General features: G+C 35.1%; 1 protein-coding gene across 1 annotated transcript; it reads right to left on the bottom strand.

Annotated features, from left to right (window-relative positions):
* Nucleotides 1–8560: 8560 nt before the first annotated feature.
* Nucleotides 8561–15149, bottom strand: LOC121410635 (ras-like protein rasD). Its single transcript, XM_041602853.1, has 5 exons — nucleotides 14899–15149; nucleotides 14323–14486; nucleotides 11469–11525; nucleotides 11114–11187; nucleotides 8561–10494 (listed from the first exon to the last, which is right to left on the bottom strand). Exons 1-5 carry the CDS (start codon nucleotides 14922–14924, stop codon nucleotides 9964–9966), a joined length of 852 nt encoding a protein of 283 aa, XP_041458787.1. The 5' UTR covers nucleotides 14925–15149; the 3' UTR covers nucleotides 8561–9963.
* Nucleotides 15150–20182: the final 5033 nt, after the last annotated feature.

A 20182-nucleotide genomic window follows, 5' to 3' on the forward strand; every position in this document is an offset into this window, starting at 1 on the left:
AATCAAAATTCCATCATTTTTCTCACAAACGTTCATACCAAGTCATGATCGTCAAAATTGATGTTTGAAACCTTTTCTTAATTAAATATTTTTTTATTGTTATTCTATGTGATTTTTTGCAGATATCCAATAGTATATATCAATGAATCAACAAGTCCAGCTGCTTACTGACTTCTAAAAAAGGGACAGTACTATATTATTTGGTAATCCACATCAATGATCGTAATTATGAATACAGAACAATGACGATGATCCTAATAATAACTAAAAATAGAGAAATAGTGGTATATACTGGTAATGAAAATGGTGATGATGAAGTAATCGATAAATTGCAATATGTACACTTTTGTTTATTCAGAGTACAAACCCACTTAGCCTTCAGCTTTTGCTATTAACCATCGGGTATCCAGTGCCTACCGGCGTGATCGCTATGGTTAATGGCTTGGTTTATGCATGAACCCTCATTTACCTCTTTTGTCCTCTCCCGCCGAGCCAAGAAAGTTACTTTCTGGTGAATTTGTAAGCTAATGAAAACTGGCTGTTGTTATGCGACTGCAAAACCTAATTGTATAGTTTAGAGATAATAAAGACCCAAAATGACGTAGTGGCTAAGTGGTAACAGCCTGGATTCAGATCCACTTTTGCCATATAAAAGTCAAGCCTGGCAATGTTGTCATACTGATAGAAATATAATATGACTTTATCAACGACGATGCCATACATGATTTTATACAGTGCATATAAAAAAAAAGTTTACACTTTGAAAAAGCCATGGGAATTTGAAAATATTAAACATGTGGGTAATCTTGGGTTTGGGTCTCATCTATCCAATGAAAGTTAAAGGACAAGTCCACCCCAACAAAAACTTGATTTGAATAAAAATAGAAAAATTCAACAAGCATAACACTGAAAATTTCATCAAAATTGGATGTAAAATAAGAAAGTTATGGCATTTTAAAGTTTTGCTTATTTTAAACAAAATAGTTATATGAACGAGCCAGTTACATCCAAATGAGAGAGTTGATGATGTCACTCACTCACTATTTCTTTTGTATTTTATCATATGAAATATGAAATATTTTGATTTTCTCGTCATTGTCATGTGAAATGAAGTTTCATTCCTCCCTGAACACGTGGAATTCCATTATTTTAACATTTTGTGCTTCAGGCTAGGAGGTCCTAATCGTCATATTCGTAAAAATTGAAATATTGTATAATTCAAACAATGAAAAAAAAGAAATAGTGAGTGAGTGACATCGTCGACTCTCTCAGTTGGGTGTAACTGGCTCGTTCATATAACTATTTTGTTGAAAACAAGCGAAATTTTGAAATGTCATAACTTTCTTATTTTACATCCGATTTTGATGAAATTTTCAGTATTGTGCTTGTCTGATTTTTCTCTATTGATTCAAATCAACATTTTTCTGAGGTGGACTTGACCTTTAAAAGTTTTGACAGAATGTTACACTTGAGCGAGCACTGTCCATTTTTGTAAAGCTCGCAGAAATGCTTGTTTTTACGCTGTGTCAAGGGGAAAGGGCGAAATCAAATTTACCCTGCGAAACATTTCTCATACGTTTCCCTTGCACTTTTAGTCAATTGAATAAAACGGATATACATTTAAGCATTTTGTAACCCAAAATTGAAATTTCAACACTTAGTGGAACCTTTACCCTGTTTGGATCTGAGGACATAACTGAATCTGGAAAAAGGTTTATATCAGACATCTCCAGCATTTTTTCACTAGGTTTTTATCATTAAAAGTGGGTTTACATGCCATTTTTCATTTACTACTTGTTTATCAACACTTTCTAAAGCTTGACAATAATTAACAAAATGAAAATCAAGCGTAAGCCATTTCATGTAAATCACAGCTCAGTGTAAAACACATATCGTCACGATGGCCTCGGTGTATGGGGGAATGGGGTGGGTTGCAATGCACTCTTCGAAGTGTTTTGGGGCAAGGAAACAAGTTAAAAAGGGTAAAAGATATCTTCAAATCAATTTTACTAGCTAAATTCTACGTGTTCTTTATGATTAAGGTCTACTTTTAGTCGCTGAACTATTTCAAAGTTCTGCGCAAATCATTTTTCACTAACTTTTCAAAAGTAAGTGGTGCTCACTCAAACGGAAATATTTTTCGACAGTTATATCATCATTTGCTTAAATGGATCTGTACCAATGTTAAAATGTGAAAAAATCTTCAGGATACTACAAATGTATAATTATACAGGATTTTTCTAAGTGTAAACTTTTTTACGCACTGTATAAGACAATTATATTTAAAGTGCTGACATAAATAAAGTTGTGTATATTCCACGGTCCATCTCATTGTGATTATTTGGGTTCACAGCATCACCCCTTAAGATTGTATAATGTTATTACCAGTGGCGTAACTATGGGGGGCACGTGCCCCCCCCCCCCAATCGGCTGGCCAAAAAAAAGAAAAAAACGGGGAAAAAGAGAAAAAGAGGGAGAAAGTGAAAGAAACAGCGGGAAGGAAGAAATTATTGTTAATTATGTTATATTATAATTATGTTATGTTATATTACATAGAAATAAAAAGATATATATAACTTTATAAGACATAATTTTCTCAGGGCCTATGTCTTCATTCCATAATATCCAATGAAGCGCATAGGGACGCATTTAGCAGTGATATGCGCTATATAAGCATGTTGGTATTATTATTATTATTCATTGTTCCTGATACTCGCATTGTCTGTTTAACGAGATATGTAATCCTGTTGTACTAAAACCTCCCGTTTTCAAGTCAATATACACCAAATATATCTCCTCGCACTTCGAATTATTATTGCTTTATGTAGTGACATATCATTTTAAGGTCTTAATATAAAAAAATTTCCCGTCCGTGCTTACGTTCGCATTAGTGGATTAGTGAGATAATACGTCTGCTCTTCATGATTTCCTAAGATTAGTCCTTAAAATGTCATTCTTTTAAATCTGAATATCAAAGATCTCAGCTTGCGCTCGCATCATTTGGTTAGTGGTCTACGTGAATTCTTACAAACAAGCCTTAGAATGCCCCTCTTCAGGTGTGAATTTCCAAAATTTCCAGCTCGCGCTCGCAATATTTGAATAATGAGATGCGTATGATAATCATGACTACAATGACTACAAAAAAGTATGTCTTTAGGTGTAATTCTAACAAAATCAGCATGCGCTTGGCTAAAAATAGTCCTTAAACTATCCATGTTTGGGGTCAATATATACAAAAATTTCAGCTCGCGCTTCGCGCTCGCTTCATTTGGTTATTTTTTTTAATTCTTTTTTTTTTATTCTTTTTTTTTATATGGTTAATGAAATACGTAGGGTCGTCTTGAATTCCTACAAAAAAGCCTTAAAATGTCCCTTTTCAGGTCTAAATTTTTAGCTCGCGCTTCGCGCTCGCAATATTTGATTAGTGAGATGCGCATTTTAATCATGATTACAATTACAATTGCTTTATGTGTTTGGATGCATATAATTCTAACAAAATCAGCAAGCGCTTTGCACTTGCATTAGAATACTATGGCGAGATATGTATACTCTTAATAGATTCCTAAAATATAGTCCTTAGAATATCTGATTGGGATCAATATATACAAAAATTTCAGCTCGCGCTTCGCGGTCGCATTGTTTGTTTAGCGTAACAGGTACATATCATGATTACAAAAATTTGCTTGTAATTTCCCCTTTTAGGTCTGAATATAAAAAAATTTCAGCTCGCGCTTCGCACTCGCATTAGGTGATCAGTGACATGCATATCCGTTTAATGATACTGTTCTTAAAATATCTCTATTAGGTCAGCATAATTAGCAACTGAGCACTTGGGGACTCAAATTTTTTGCTGGTGCCCCCCAATGCCGTGACCCACGGTACGCCACTGGTTATACCTTACAGTACTCTAAATGCACAAGAATAAAAATGAGAATGAATATGACAGACTCATCTGTATCTCCATGACACCTTTTTGAAGAAATCCCGTTTGTCCAATTCCACGTGGTTCCTGAATTGTGCGTCATACCCAATTCGTATGAATTATAAAACTCTCCTCGGACTGGCCATCGTGCACTAAAATCACAGTCGCAGCTCGTGTGATTACCCTTCGCAGCTCTCACAACACACTTTATCTCTATCAATACATCATATAGGGGGAGTACAATCCTGGCGCCGTCATCACATGATTGACCCCCCCCCCTCCCTCATTCTTCGTCGCACACTTTTCTCTTCGTCCAGCATGAACGTCATCATAACACCTGTTATTTTTTCCGATGTCGTCACGACCTTGATCTTTTCAGTAAATTAAGCATAAGTTATTCGTACGATCTTTGGTAAATGACGTATGAATAAGCGTATATATATATATATATATATATATATATATATATATATATATATATATATATATATATATATATATATATATATATATATATGTATATATATATATATATATATGTATATATATATATATATATATATATATATATATATATATATATATATATATATATATATATATATATGCATATATGTATATGCTTGGAACGCCATTACCTCAACCACTTTTTCGGCATTACCTATTTTTCCAAAGGGTGGATAGCTCTGGGGAACCTTGATTTTGATAAGCTACGCCTACCATTCTTCTCTTCATCCATTTCTTTCACACAATATTTAAATAAAAGAGTTTCCAAAGCTGTTTTTTTTTCAAGTGCACACCTAGTTACCAATAATGCATATAGCATTTCCATTTATTTGAAAGCAATATAAAAGAGCATTGTAGATTAAATGCTTTGCTCACGGGCATAGGTGCCGCAGCCGGGGATCGAACCCCGGACTTTCCATGTATAGCCAGGCGCCTTAGACCACTCGGCCACGGCACCTGTACATGTATAATTTCACATACGCACACACGCACAGACACCCACACACACACACACACACACACACACACACATATATATATATATATATATATATATATATATATATATATATATATATATATATATTATTTATATTATTATATATATATATATATATTATATTTTTTTCAAAGGTACCAATAAAGTCATCCGAATCTTAACTGCGAGAATAATTGGAGTATTATCAAAATAGCATATCCCAATATTTTGTATGGCGAGTCGAAACAGCCATTTCATTTATTTTATTCAAACCACCTATTTTGTAGCTGTTCATAAAATGTTAAGACTCTAGTTTTCGACTCGCCGTACGGCCGTCGTAGGAGAAATGTGACTGCAACATTAAACGCAGTCTCTCTCTCTCTCTCTCTCTCTGGAAAGGTGAAGGTTCAAAACCGGACTGACATATCTGAATAATGTATGAACTCATCACCTTAAATACCATATTGTTAAGATGTGCATTTCTGTTCAAGGAAATCCCTCCAAAAATCATTGAGATCTATTTAAAAAAAATAATAATAAAATAAATAAAAACTCACATAGGCATACAGTTTATTTTATTGCAATATTGAGGAAACGCTCAAGATGTCCCAAAGAATTTGTAAAAACTAACATCACAAATCAAAATTTAAGAGAGAGCAAAAAAAGACCCAAATATATTTATAATAGAAATAGAGGGGATACAGAAATAGAAGGAACGATAGAGAAAAATAGACGGGCAACATTTTAGTTGACGCATACAGAAGCTCATTAACATGAATATTATAGCGAACTTTTTTTCAGATAGAGTCATTTTTCAAAAAGATATGATTTTTTTATTGAAATATGATGTTAATGTAAACACGGAGCCCGTGTCAATATACGATATGACCTTAGTTATTTCTTTCTATGTTTATGAGTATCCTTAGTGACCTCGTTTGTATCTGTATACGTTTCCTATAAATTACCATCTCCGGTATCACCTTCAACAAATTTAATTCGATGATCTAGAACTTCGTATTTCCCAGGCGAATTACCTAATTTTCCCCTATAACAGTATCAGGAAGGTAGGTAGATTTGGGTAGTTGGTTGAAAAACAAATGAATTTTATTAAAACATTTCAAATTCTCTTTATAGTTTTAACAAATGGCCGATTCAGTTTTTCAATTGAAATCGTGGCTCGTTTTAAATTTCATATAAAACATTATATTGTTCCTAAAGAACCAATTTTTTTCAGAGAACTATAACATTCATTTGAAATTTAGAACTAAAAGACGGAGTTATAGATTTTGGTTGATGTCAAATGCATTGGTCTGTTCACAACTCTTCAAGATCAATGCAACCATTACACTGTTATTGAATCATTGTGAAGATCTCATTTGACTTACAGCAAAAATGGCGCCATCTATTGACATCCGTCATTATCAATACACGTATGCCTTCCAAATCATAATTTTATAAATTTAGAAGATTTATATCAGAAAGTTTGAAATGAATTATTCGGAAGTTTCTCTCCCGATCCATTCCTTTTTTATATTTATATTAATATAAAAATAGTTCCTTATTCCGAGACTCCGTCTTTTGAATTTAGATATTTTTACTGTATTATTATGCACATTTATAATGATCTGTCAGATCTCATGTATCAAATGAGAAGTGTTTTATGATTAATATGTATATATATATATATATATATATACATATATATATATATATATATTCATTTCTTTATTAATTTATTTATTTCTCGCTCACAGTCTTATGGGGTGATTTCTTGAGGTTCTTGACAGTGGGGAGGATACTTTCTCATTAAATGAGGACTAGTACCCACCCTCCCTTCCTGGTCACAGTACATTCAAACTTTGACAGTTTATATTGATAGATTTACCAAACTATACACCCTAGTTTCGAGATATCCCTATTTTTTTTCAAGTGAACATAATTATAAAGAAACGACGAAAGATCAATTTCACGTTCTCATTGTTTTAAAGAGATCTTGAAATATTTTTAGCTCTCCGTGAAAGCAGTCATGTAAGATATACTCGATGAGACCTTTTTTAATTTGTTTTTAACTCTTATCAACTAATCAACAAGGGGCAATGTTCCCCCAACCCTATGACGTTTATCGTGATGACTAAATAACAGTTCACCTCAATCTAAAAAAATGATTTTTTTTTAAGTTATTGTTCACAGCAACTTTTTGAGACTGGCGTTAGGTTTTGGTGTGGTCAGCATTCAGTAGATCAAAAAGATGGGTCATAATTTTCTGAAAAGCAAATCAAAAGTTCCATCACTTAAAAATGGACACAATCACCTGATCACTAAAAATTCGCTAAATGGGTATCACTTTTAAAGCAGGACACTTCTCAGATAAGTGCGAGTGATTTTGGTGAGTCTTTAAGTGATGATAGTAGAGAAGGAATACTAAGCCTCAATAGTGATAATCATAATGAACTGATACTATAAATGATGAAAGAAAATTCGTTTACATGTACAATGCGTAATAATAGATATGATACTACAGTGATCGTACATTGATCACAATGGAAACAAATAACTAATCGAGAGATAATGATGCGTAACCTTTAATCTAGCTACTGTCATTATTTTCCAATTCCCCTTTATTATGGATTGAGAGTGGTCAAATCTTGTAGCTCATGGCCGAATGACGATCAGTGACCTTGATTCACTTTTGCACAATACATGTTCTGTACCTTGATAAACATTACATATAGCACGTAAAGAGTACATGGGAGAAAATAAGATGTGTGTGTGGGGGGTGTGAGTGTGTGTGAGATTTTGCTTGTGTGGGTGTGTGTGTGTTTGCGTATTAGGATAGAGAGGAAACAAGAAGTTGGGATATGAAAAAGATGCCAAGAGAAAAGGGGTGAAATTAAAAAAAAAACTGGGTCAGAATGGAAAACAAAAACTAAATGAATGAGCGAAAGAAAAAGAGAGGGAAGGAAGGAAAGAAAGTGATGGATAGGGAGGCAGAAAAGAGAGACAGAACTGATGGTGTTTCTGAGAGGAAAGGGGAGAGAAAGAAAGAAAGGAAGGAAGAAAGAAAGAAAGAAAGAAAGGAAGAAAGGAAGAAAGGAAGAAAGGAAGAAAGGAAGAAAGGAAGAAAGGAAGAAAGGAAGAAAGGAAGAAAGGAAGAAAGGAAGAAAGGAAGAAAGAAAGAAAGAAAAAAAAAAGAAATGCATAGTATAAAGTTCTCAATAAAATGAGTTTTAATATTTTCAAAGAAATTTTACTGTTATAATAAAGTAGAAAGTTCGGCATTGTATTTTTATCGGTATTATTCGCTGGATCAATTAAAATCATCACGTCAATATCTCATTCTATTTTTTCAGTCCATAATATAATTTTATGAAATTATTTTATATATTTAGATATTTGGCAGATAAATCGACCGCACTTCTCTGTGACAACAGCTACACAAATCACATTCGCTCACGCTTTGCACACACCAGCACCCTCACACACCGAAATACATACACACACACGTCAACAGCCGTTATTCACACGCCCTCTGTCATTTCGACACCACTTTATTAGTCCCAATGGGTGAGTAACGATACTTGGCTTTTTATTGAAGGAATTGGATCAGAAAAGTAACCTCGGAATACACAGAAAGACATCAACAAACAGTGGTATAATGAATCAAAATAATGGAGATGTTTTTATTCTACTTTCCACCGATGGAAGTATCAAAATGGGAAGACGACGGCGTTTTAAATGACTTACAAGGAAGTGAATAATTAATATATTATCTATTCTTTTTTTTAATTGATTTGAACTTATCTTGACCTCAAGAATTTAACAGTAATGAATACCACTAGAACATTAAAGAGTACAATTAAGTATGTGAAAACTGTTTCTGTTCTTTTACTATAAATCTTAATATGATTTTATGATTCATGGTATATGCATGATTTTACCATCGCGTCAAAAAAATATCAGTGATAAATATTCGGGTTGTATGTTTAAATACTCTTACTTATTCTTAATGGCACTATGTTTATGAACGATTCTAAATCTTTGGAAAATACACTCTATTATGTAAAACATATTACGGTTTTCTGGAAAAAAGTATGACTTTAATTTATTTGTCAATCTGCATCGAAATGTTTGAAACGGAGGAAAGAGTATACGGGAATTGATCATTGTTTCAAGGGCATTAAAATCCATGAAGTCGTGGGCTTCTTCAACTGTAATCTTAGTAGACAGTTTCAGGGGTTGATTCGGACATTATACAAGTACTAATGCCCTTATACAGAAACTCTTATACATATCCATATATGTCAATCGTATATTATCTGTTAATATGAAATGGGAATACCAGAGTTGTCGGATATGACAACGTTCCTTGCATATAATTGACTGTGAATTACTGTTACCATGGTAACTGTCTGATAAACTGGTCGGATAAAACTCTGATAAGTCCTTTCATGAAATGCTCCCCCATGGTCATCAAAATACTTTTTTAACCATGTTCTTAATTAGGTTGTCATTTTTTTTTCAATAAAAAGTTAATGAAGATTATATACTTTTCTGAAGGTGGGGATTTGTCGTACACTTCTCTAAAAACACTAGATTTTATAAGGTTACACACTGTCGGGGCTCACTATTTCAAAAGTTAACTTTTGAAATTGGTTCCTGATTTTTTCGTTAATAACTTAGCTTATAGATTTGAAACAAAATCATGTCGTTTACATTAAATCACTATTTCATAGAAACAAATACACATTATAGTGCAAAATCATTGCACACGTTAAAGATCTATTATTTACATTCTTCAAGCATTCTTCATCTTATAGCGTCCATGGCACTAAACGCCGATGAAGTGCATACACCCGTCATTAGTATTCATAACTTGACATTAAAGCCTTTCTTCTCAGTCAATATAAATGAAGACTGGTGGTCATAATCACGTCAAGCACATCACATTGTACCTGTCGCCTCAAGGGTTCGTTCGAGACAAGTCATTACTATTGCAACGTTCCTTCTGGCACTTTTTTGAAGTTGTCAGTAATCTGACATTAAGTTCACCAGTCCTTTAAATGCTCGGACATGTCATTCTCCTTTGGTAAACTTTTGGACTGAGGACGCCAATGTGCAGTAAATTGAGAGTCCATTCTGGAAGTGGTGATAACGTGTCATCTTTCGATGTGTTTTTGGAGGAGTTGGTGGTGGCAGTGTTATTGTTACTGTGGTGTCCAGAAAGAGCGGAGACCGCTCTTCTAAAGTACCGTCCTTTCCTGCTTGCTTTCACTTTTTTCATCTCGATCTGCACGTCACGGATGAACTCCAAGATACTTTCCTTGAGTTTGCCCTTGTCGGTTGCTGCGGATACCTCTCTAAAGGTCCATCCAGAGTCCCTAGCTAGAATGTAACCTTCTTTGAAGCTGACTCGCCTTCCTCGCTCCATCTCTCGCTTATTACCGACTAGCATGACAGGTATGTGTGATTTACCACGGAGGAACAGTTGTGAGTTTAGCTGTTGGGCCTTTTCAAAACTTGTTCGATCTGTAATGGAGTAGACGTAGAGGATGGCGTCGGCATCTGTTAGGTAGTCAATCAGTGGTGCCTGTATTGCAGGAGAGAGACAGAAAGAAAATATATCAGTTAGAATCAGTACTGGCTGTAAATTATTAAAACGATATGCTATTCCCAGACTGTAATCCGTTTCAATTACGACCGTGCACTAGCCAACAGGCAATTTTATTAATATAACCATGTTATTGTATATCATGTGCTAAGTATTTACATACATCTATCACATTCACCTGTTTGAAATAGTTGCATCAAAATTCATGCATTCTGCATTTCAATAGTAGAAATGTCATTTGCATGTTTGACTGTTTTTAGTAAAGCAAGGTATATTTTTGAAATTGTTCAGTTTCATTAGTGCCAGTGATTAGACAAACAGATAACATTGATTTCAAATTTCTGTGTAAGACTGGATTTTTTTGTGCTCAAGCAGGATCAAATCGTCAGAAAATTATATTTTATTTTAAATATAGCAATACAGTGATAAAATAGATATGAAACATATATAAAAGGTTGAATTTCAACAGATCAAATGTTTTGTGGAAGAGCTCGAGAGGAAATCAAATGTGCTTATATTTGAAAACATACTGGGTTACATTTTACAATAATTCCTAATTTTCCTTAAGAACTTTAAAATATATTATTTGAAATCTCACCTGATTTGCCGTGTCGTAAAGCTCTATCTTGGTTTGTCTTCCATCAATTATCTCAGTTTTCTCATGGCAGCTTTCTATTTGAAAAGAAAGTAATAAACAAATATTCGCTTGTTAAAATGATTCATGAAAGTAAATTCGGTCATATCAAGTACCTTCACGACTATAGAAAATATATCGAGAATTTAAGAAAAAAAAATATTTCAATCAAAATATGATCTCTCGTTCTTACTTGGAATCCGGTATTCATTCTACTCTTTGTTCTATCAATTGATCATGAAATGTAATGTATAAATCTATTAAAATTCAATGAGTTTCCCCCTCCCCTCCCCGAAAAAAGGTACTTTTAAAAACATACCTAATGTTGGATCGTATTCATGCAGGTATCGACCACACAAAAAGCGAACAGAAATTGCTGTAAGGAAAGAAAGAGAGACAAAGACAAACGAAATAATATTACAATCCAACTCGAAAACCTATTGATTCAAAAAGATCATTGTAGAAATAAAATTATAAGTTTCAGCAGAACTATGCCAAAATCTGTCATGTAAAGAGGGAAAACGGAATAATGCCACGATCATAATAAGAGAGATTCGAAACGCGAGGTCATCGAATTAATTACCTCCTAACAAAAGTATGATGGAATGTAAACCGTATTTGATATCTGAAAAAGAGCAATATAAGAACATTCCGGGATTTGAATGGTTATTTTGCAGAATGATAAGGACTAAAGATTCAGAGAGTAAGCGTGAAATGTTGGATTTCTATTGAGAAGCATTCCTTCTCTCCATAGTTGATTCCCTAATAAATTGATGGGAAAGCTCTTATCATTACCTTTAAAAAGATACCCAACTGTGGACAGAAAGCAAATTAAATGTACATTCTTTCATCAGCTATCATTCATGTTATCATGTGGAGTCATTTGATTACCTATTGTAACAGCCATTAATCCGACATTATTTGCCGTTAGGTCTGGTCTATATTAGCAATTAAGTATTTTTTTAATCTTCCTATATTGAATACGGATTAAGGATTGAAAATTCGTTTATAGTGATTTCGTACTCGAAAATCGTGTTATTTTTAGAAATCTGTGAATGCCTTCTAAACAAAATTAGATGATCCAAATGAGCAACTGAATAGGCGGATTTTAATGCGTATTTTAATGTGACGTTAAAGTAATGCAATTTAAGGGTAGCTTATCCTGATTAATATATTCATAAATGATTGCGGTGGTATTGGGTTAGGTGTGTAAGAATGCAAGTATATAACGGCCAACTGTATGATAAGAGGGTAAAATCGTTTTGATCTCGGTATCTTTACTTCCCTCTCATAAAAAAATAATTCATCCATCATCAGACTCTCAAATCAAATAATCAATTACATGAGTATAATGCATAACTTAAAATTACTGAAACTGCATGTGAGACTTATTTTCTTTGGAGGTACTTTTTCCCCTTTTCCTTTCCCTGTGTTTCATGTTTTAATTCAAGACACTTCATTCAAGTTAAATGATCTTCCTGAGATAAACCATGTCACCCTCAAGTCAAAATTGATATGTTTGTGATTGATGAATGTCAACAGCGACTGCAATCCGTGACAATCTTCAAACAGAGCCGCTCATGCAAACTTTCATTTTAGGTATGTCTAGATGACTTAATCGGTGATTTAGAATGTCTCATCTTCTTTTAAGGAAAGACAACGGTTGGCACCTCAAGTGGTAAATGTTGACTTTACTATAAATAACATGAATGGAAAGAGCCGCTTAGTCAATGATGGGAATGTATAGATACCGACCAAAGGGTTACTAGGTGAAGATATCCCTTTGCTGCGGATCATGAAAAACGGGTTTATCTTTGGAGTTGAAGTGAAGTAAAGACTGACTTTCGATGGCTAAAAAGTTGCAAACCATGAAAAGAAACTCTTCTGGTATGTACTGACAGTATTTAATGAATGCTGGCTTGAAAGATCGTAACTATTGTACCAAGAGTATCAATCTGGTGCAATAAGAGGGCAAATATTCAACTGTCTCTGACGGTGCGTGGCGGAATTATCTGATTGAGATTTTGTTTTTCAAGAATATTGTATTGTGAAAATTTGTCTGAAATACTATGCAGCATGGTAATATTTCCAGGGTCCCTCGCTCATATTTAATGACCAACATCAACAACTAAGACTTTAGTTTCGTCTTAGACACACAAGTGTGCGCTGTTTGCTTTAAAACTAGAAATGACTCACGCGGTAATTAGTCGCTTTACCATTGGCCATGTAAATAGGTCAACAAATTAAGATGATACAGACACTACCACCTGACCCTATTAAGCGATATAAAGTAGGCAAAAGGTCATGGAACTTCAATTGCTTTTACTATGACATTTTGTCAAACTGATCGTCCCACGCCATGGAAATTTCGATTACTCTATCAATTAATCATTTATAATCATCTATATAAAATAATATGATTCTGGATTTCTAGTCTTCAGTGAAAATGTACATGTAAACGCAATTTTTTTTTCATTAATATTGTTATCTATTTATATGCTTTTAATTTAAAGTCACATACATCTTATGAACATATCAATATTGAATATCCATTTTCCTACAAAAATTCAGAGAACAACAGTGGGTCTACCCGATCAACAATAAGAATTCACAGACCATAATATTTACTGAAATTAGTTTGGCGCAATTCAATCTGATAAAGGGATTTAAGAGGCAGACCTTTCAAGCTGAAATATACAATAAAATAAAGTACCGACTGTTTACACATCATTCTGATTACAATCTCGGGTCGTGTTCATCTTAGTGGAAAACGGTTACCTCAAGAAATACAAAATAATTTTCGATAAGATATAGGATTGACATTCCATTCTCTATTTCATCTACAGAACAGGTGTATTTTAGTATACGACATAAGCATGATAAGTATACATTTAATGAATATACACAAAATTATTATATAATTCTGAATCGTTTAGTGTGATATTCTTTCACAATGTCCAATAGGTTTATTTCTTTCTGAATAGTCGGAGAAATCAAATCAATGCAGTTTGGCAATTAGTTCGATAATAAAAGTTTTTAAGCTGAAAATGATGAAGTTATGTGCCTGCGCTCCTTCATAAAAAGATGCGCATAATATGAGAGGACAATAGACCAAGGCAATATAGGCCTATTATACATACATCATATTTAAAAAAATGGCAGTTGGAACTTACCAGATTTTCCAACACCATCTTCACCAAGAAGAACTAGCCTAAAACGATTTGAAGTCTTCTCATTCCTGACCATGTTGTTCTGGTTGTCAAGTGTTTTGATCGATGAGGAAAATGTCACTGATCTGTCTTTACCCTTCTGCATGTTTTGTACAGAGCGCAGTGGGCTGTAAAAAACAAGAATTTATGTATAAGATGGTTAAACATTTATCTAGAATATTCACGTATGATAGTGAGAGTATATAAAAATAATCTTATTACATGTTCAGATGCTGCAGATTGAGTTTCTTCCCATACTCTTCATTGGTGAAACTTCAGAACGAGAGCTATTGTTACCATGAATATTTGCCCGACATTCATGTCCATGTGCACATGCTCAATTTTAAAATTTTTCGGAAAAGAAAAGTAAAAAAGCAAGAAAATTTTCAAATTGAAATATATTATGTATGTATGGTTACTCTCTTTTCGAGATAGGCAAAGCAATATCTTTGAAAAGTGCACAGCAATTTTGCGAACGTAAGCACCAGGATCAAAATCCGGGATGAATGCTTCTGGAAATTTATTGAAAAAGAAACTTACCTTTTTATGTAAGGAGAGATCGTCATGTCAAATATAAATATTCTCCGAGTAGAGAAATCGTCTGGAATAAAATATTAACTCTCACTGTGGTGGTATATAGTTCGTCGATGGAGATGAGTCCGTTAGTGTATTAATGAACTCTCTGGCAATGTCTGGTGGATCAAAGCGCTTGAGATCGTCTTGTCAACTGAGTATCTGTTGACAAATCAACTCGGTTTTATGAGAGGAGGGACAAAGAAGGCAGTTCGGTTGGCTAGGCTTGCGGGGGTGAGAGATAGGTATTGTTCAGGTGCATCTTTACTCTCCAGTCAGAGGCCATCGAACGCTTTGTACTCGAGGATCAAGAAAGAAAGAATACAAGTAATCTTCACTAAGGGGTGAATCCAGGCCACTTATATTGGACAGTCACGAAATAGTGATTAACAGTCTTAAGGCTTTACATCTCCCCCCCCCCCCCTCTCTCTCTCTCTCACTATCTCTCTCTATCTGTATCTATCTTAACTTTCTGAACTTATCTGGGCCAGAGAGGTGCTTGTGATTTTCTTATTCATCATTGGTGTTTGGAATGTAGTTACCTCTGAGAGGGGTAAAGGATTTTGAATTGATAGACATGGGGATTGAATGGAATAAAATTCATGGTATTTGCGCCCCAAGCTGGCTGGTCCTTGGGCGTGTGTTTTTAACACTTTCTCGTGATCGTGCCGTAAGAAAGTGTCTTGGTAGAAAACATCTTATCATGACGATTGTTTGGTCACGTAAATAGGTTGGTTGACTGGTGGAATCAACAAGTGTTCAAGTGGGCAGCACGGACCATTCTCTTACCCATTCCCCACTCGTCTAAATCAATTACGTCATAACAGCATGCATTGCAGTTTAAATATCATGCAGATGAATTTTCAAAGATTTGTCGACAGTCTTTCATTATCCGAACATTGATTACTTTAAAACTTAACTGTCGATTTCTGCGACGCTGTAATATCTGAAAACTAGTAGAAAAAAAAGAATAGCAACACCCATGTCTTAAAGAATACGAGATGAAATGTTTGTATCCCTGCTTTTTCAAGGAAATATGTAAAAAGTCCAGGGATTTTTTTTTCTTCGGGCGAATTGGCAGAATGAGAATTTCCATTTTTTTTCGTGTGGTGTGGACCTTTGTATGATGTGAATCTTAAGTTGAGTCCCAATAAGAGACACTACTACAGTGAAAATACTGATTTGTTAAAGGGGTTCTCAAGTATTCGTTTCAGCTCATTAGCGCACTTATACCCATTACCTCTATCGCTCGAGTCCCTGGGACGGCTTGTAATTGAATTGTCAATTTTCTCCTTTTTTAGCAGTTTGTAATGCCCCTCAAAATTATCTTTAAGCGATATGTACTCCTCTACGATATCTCCACAACAAATTCAATCTCTTCTTTCATTAAAATCCAGATCGATCCATCCATAATCTTAAGAGAGAAAGAATTCCTTTTTATTCGCATAAAGCGTGATTGTTATACTTTCTTCTTTGAAGTATTTTGAGTGAAAGAAAAAAAACCCAAATAATCTAGATTAGCTTTTAAATCCCTTCTCTTTATCCTACTTTTTAAGTTGACATGATTGTGTGAGGTTATAAACCATCCGTTTACATGAAAAAAAATCCCAAAATATCTTTGTTCAAAACCCGTCATGTCTTCATAGACATGTCCCTGCAGCACTATTGCCTTCCATTTGCAAACTTAAACCTTTCTCTTAATTATCAATTCAAAGTGCATGTAGATCAGTGACATTGTTAGCTTGGCAAGATGCCATCCTTTATATCAATGACAGTGTTGTTTAAAACATTCTGTAGACGGGGTAATTGTATAACAATGAACATGTTTGCTCCTTTATTTAGTTGAAAGCCCCAGGGCAACCCCTGGGACAGTACCTTACTCCGACATCACCTTTAGGTGTATTTTTTTATTCTTTTAATCTTTACCCCATTATACTTTATAAGCTCACCTGATCATCCTTGCTTTTATACACTTTTTCGCGTGTTAAACGATCAAAGCGGTACAGAGAAAAGATAGAAGAATAAGTAGATCTAATCCAGATTAGCAGCACCCTTGTTTTGACAATCAGTGTGTTGGATGAACTAACAATACTGATTTGCACATTGTTAAACTCTGCATTCAGACCAACACTTAATTCTTGGTAAGCTTTATTATCCCGTCGTGCGATGTTATGTTAGGCGATAACCCAAGCCTGTAATAAAGACATTCTACTCATTTCAGCGTCAAACTCATCCAAAGAATGAAGACAAATTGTATAGGCGTATATCAACCACCACTTAACAGTTTGTCAATGCCATCACTATTCTACATTATAGAAAATAAGTTTTCATTATCAATACATATCTGAATCATTGTGTCATCCATGTGTTTTATAACGTTTGTTGGTTGTACAACCTGTTCTATCATGTTCTTGTGTGTACTATATACTAGAATGCAAATGTTTCTGTTTACTGCGAAGATTTGGCGTGTTTGTTAAAAAGTGGTTCTAAGGCCATATATCAAAGGACACCCTCAATGAAGATGGTATAAACTGTCTCCCAAACTATAGCACTATTCGTGATAAATGACTGTGATGACGGTGGTGCATAATCTCAGTTAAGTGACCTGTTCGAAGAACCTTCCTTTTTAAGGCAAACGTCAGGTAACTGCTAAGATTGACACCTGCGAGGGTTTTTCATTCATTGAAAAGTATTCATTGAATCAAACGAATACATTTCAATTATTCTTTATGTGTATGTTGCCCCATTATCTGCCCTCGTTCGGCCATTCTTGTTTGTTTGGATCCTACCAAACATGGACAAGGCTAATTTATAGGACTTTTACCTTGGGCACCGTAATCTCTACTTTCCCGAGAACTAGATAATGGATTCGTGCAGAACATATATAAGAAACAAATTGGTGGTGAGAACACGCAACATATTATATTACCATGAAATCTCCATGTCTTGTCCGATTAGCCAAGTACTGGTTGTTTTACAGACATTCGCCGGAGAGCAGTTCGGCAATCTCCTCAAGGAAGGACCTGCTTAATCTTTAAAGAAGCATCATTAGTAATCATTAGATGTTATGATTTTAAGTTTAATTTCACCAAGATATTGCGGCAAATCCTTCTCGGAATGGGATTTTTCTAATAAGACACACTATTACAGTTTCTTCCTTCTATATTTGGAATCAATGAGCTATAGATATGGCAAACCCAATAATTTGTATTATAAAAGAGCGAGGTCTACTATCTATTTTTAGAAATTGTAAGCAATAGATTTTTCTGTAATCAGTGAAACAAAATTTTAAGTAAAGGGTAATCCTGAAATATGATAAGGATTACAAAGTAGTATTCTGAAAGCAATCTGGTTTAATGCTACAAATAGTTACTAAATTTAGAATAACAAAGGAAAAAACGATACAGGAAAATACGATTGCAAATAGATTATCATAAAGTAAGAACATTGAATCCAAATATTTGCAGAGTAATAACATCGATATGACACTGTAAAACAAACGTTTGTGGCTCGTTATAGAAAGATATATGAAATTTAACCTAATTCCCAAACTCAAACACAACTTGATTCTTAACCAATCAAATGTATATAATTATGTTGGTACTTGGGTTTGATTTTTGTTAAAAGAAGCTCTACATGCGATCTTTTTTACACTGGCATTAGAAATGTTCAACAGTACAAACATGAGAAAGAAACGTCAATGCAAAAACCTCCCAAATGAAATATTCTTTTAACATATCTTAAAAAAGTACCGAAAATTATTCTGGGATTTATTTAATCCTTTATTGAAAAAATATAACACTTTTTACCACATTTTGTTACTTCCATGTTTTATCTAATTTGCAAATGATCATTCAAAATGACATGCTGGGAACACTATTTTGGTGTTTTAAATATAGGGCAAAATTTCCTGATGAATAAACTTTAGGTCACCAATACTCAGAGTGTGCCCTCTGCCCACCCACCCCCTTATTGCAGGTGCAGGTACGCTGGCGGTCAAAGACCGAGGCTAATTATTTAAGCCCCTTTCACAATTGACGTACGACCATTTGCGACCTTTTGGTCGTGCGACAGGCTGCAACAGGCATCAATCGCCAGTTATCTCATAAGATCGCACAGAGGCTTTCACAGTTGCAACAGCTGTCGTACAACAAAAACAACCAGTAAAACCCGTTGCACGAGTAAGTCGCTTATGATCCTATTGTGCTCGTGCGTTCATATGCGAGTGTTGCACGAGGGATTGCGAGGGAACGGTCGCATACATGCGAATGAAACGGTAGTGCAATGTTGTAAGCCGTTGCGATCGGTCTTGCAACAGTTTTATGGCCCATATATTATCGCACCCAGCCGCAAGACAGGTCTCTGTACATGTAGGTCGCTAGCACATGTGCAATTGTTGTACGACCCCCAGTCGAGTAGATTTAATTGTGCCACCTCTCGCACCAAGTCGTGCAACATTGCACAGCACTCGCACGATGATCGCCCGATCGATAGTACGACCCCGGATACGACCTGATGCGAGTGAAACGATCGTATTTGATCGCATTCGGATTTTGAACATGTTCAAAGTTCAGAAGTGACCAGTCACGAGCACCTCGAGTTCGTGCGACCGTCTACAACGACTGCGAGTGCTCGCAAGACACCTATATAGAGATCGATCGTGCAACAGCAAGAAAAAACTGTTGCAGCCGGTCGTAAACTGGTCGGAGGTCAATTGTGAAAGTGGCTGAACGGTCGCATAAATGCGAATGCAACGGTAGTGGAATGTTGTAAGCCGTTATTTCGATCGGTCTTGCAACATTCTTATATTATCGCCCCCAGTCGCAAGACTGGTCTCTGTAGGTCTCTAGCACATGTGCAAGTGTTGTACGACCTCCAGCCGACTAAATGCGACTATACATAGTTGTGCCACCTCTCGCACCAAGTCGTACAAAACTCACACGATGATCGCCTGACCGATGGTACGACCTGACGCGAGTAAATCAATCGTATTTGATCGCGTTTGGATTTTGAACATGTTCAAATTCAGATGCGACCAGTCACGACCATCTCCGACCATCTCAAAGTTTTACAACGACTGCTAGAGCTCGCAAGAGACCAAGAGATCGATCGTGCAACAACAGGAAAAAAAAACTGTTGCAGGCGGTCGTAAACAGGTCGTACGTCAATTGTGAAAGGGGCTTAAGGGATGTGTTTTTTCCTTAACAATTGAGTATATAACAGATGCTTGTACTTGCTTCGGTGTTAAGTC

Source organism: Lytechinus variegatus, chromosome 3 (assembly GCF_018143015.1).
Source record: "Lytechinus variegatus isolate NC3 chromosome 3, Lvar_3.0, whole genome shotgun sequence".
Taxonomy (NCBI): Eukaryota; Metazoa; Echinodermata; class Echinoidea; order Temnopleuroida; family Toxopneustidae; genus Lytechinus; species Lytechinus variegatus.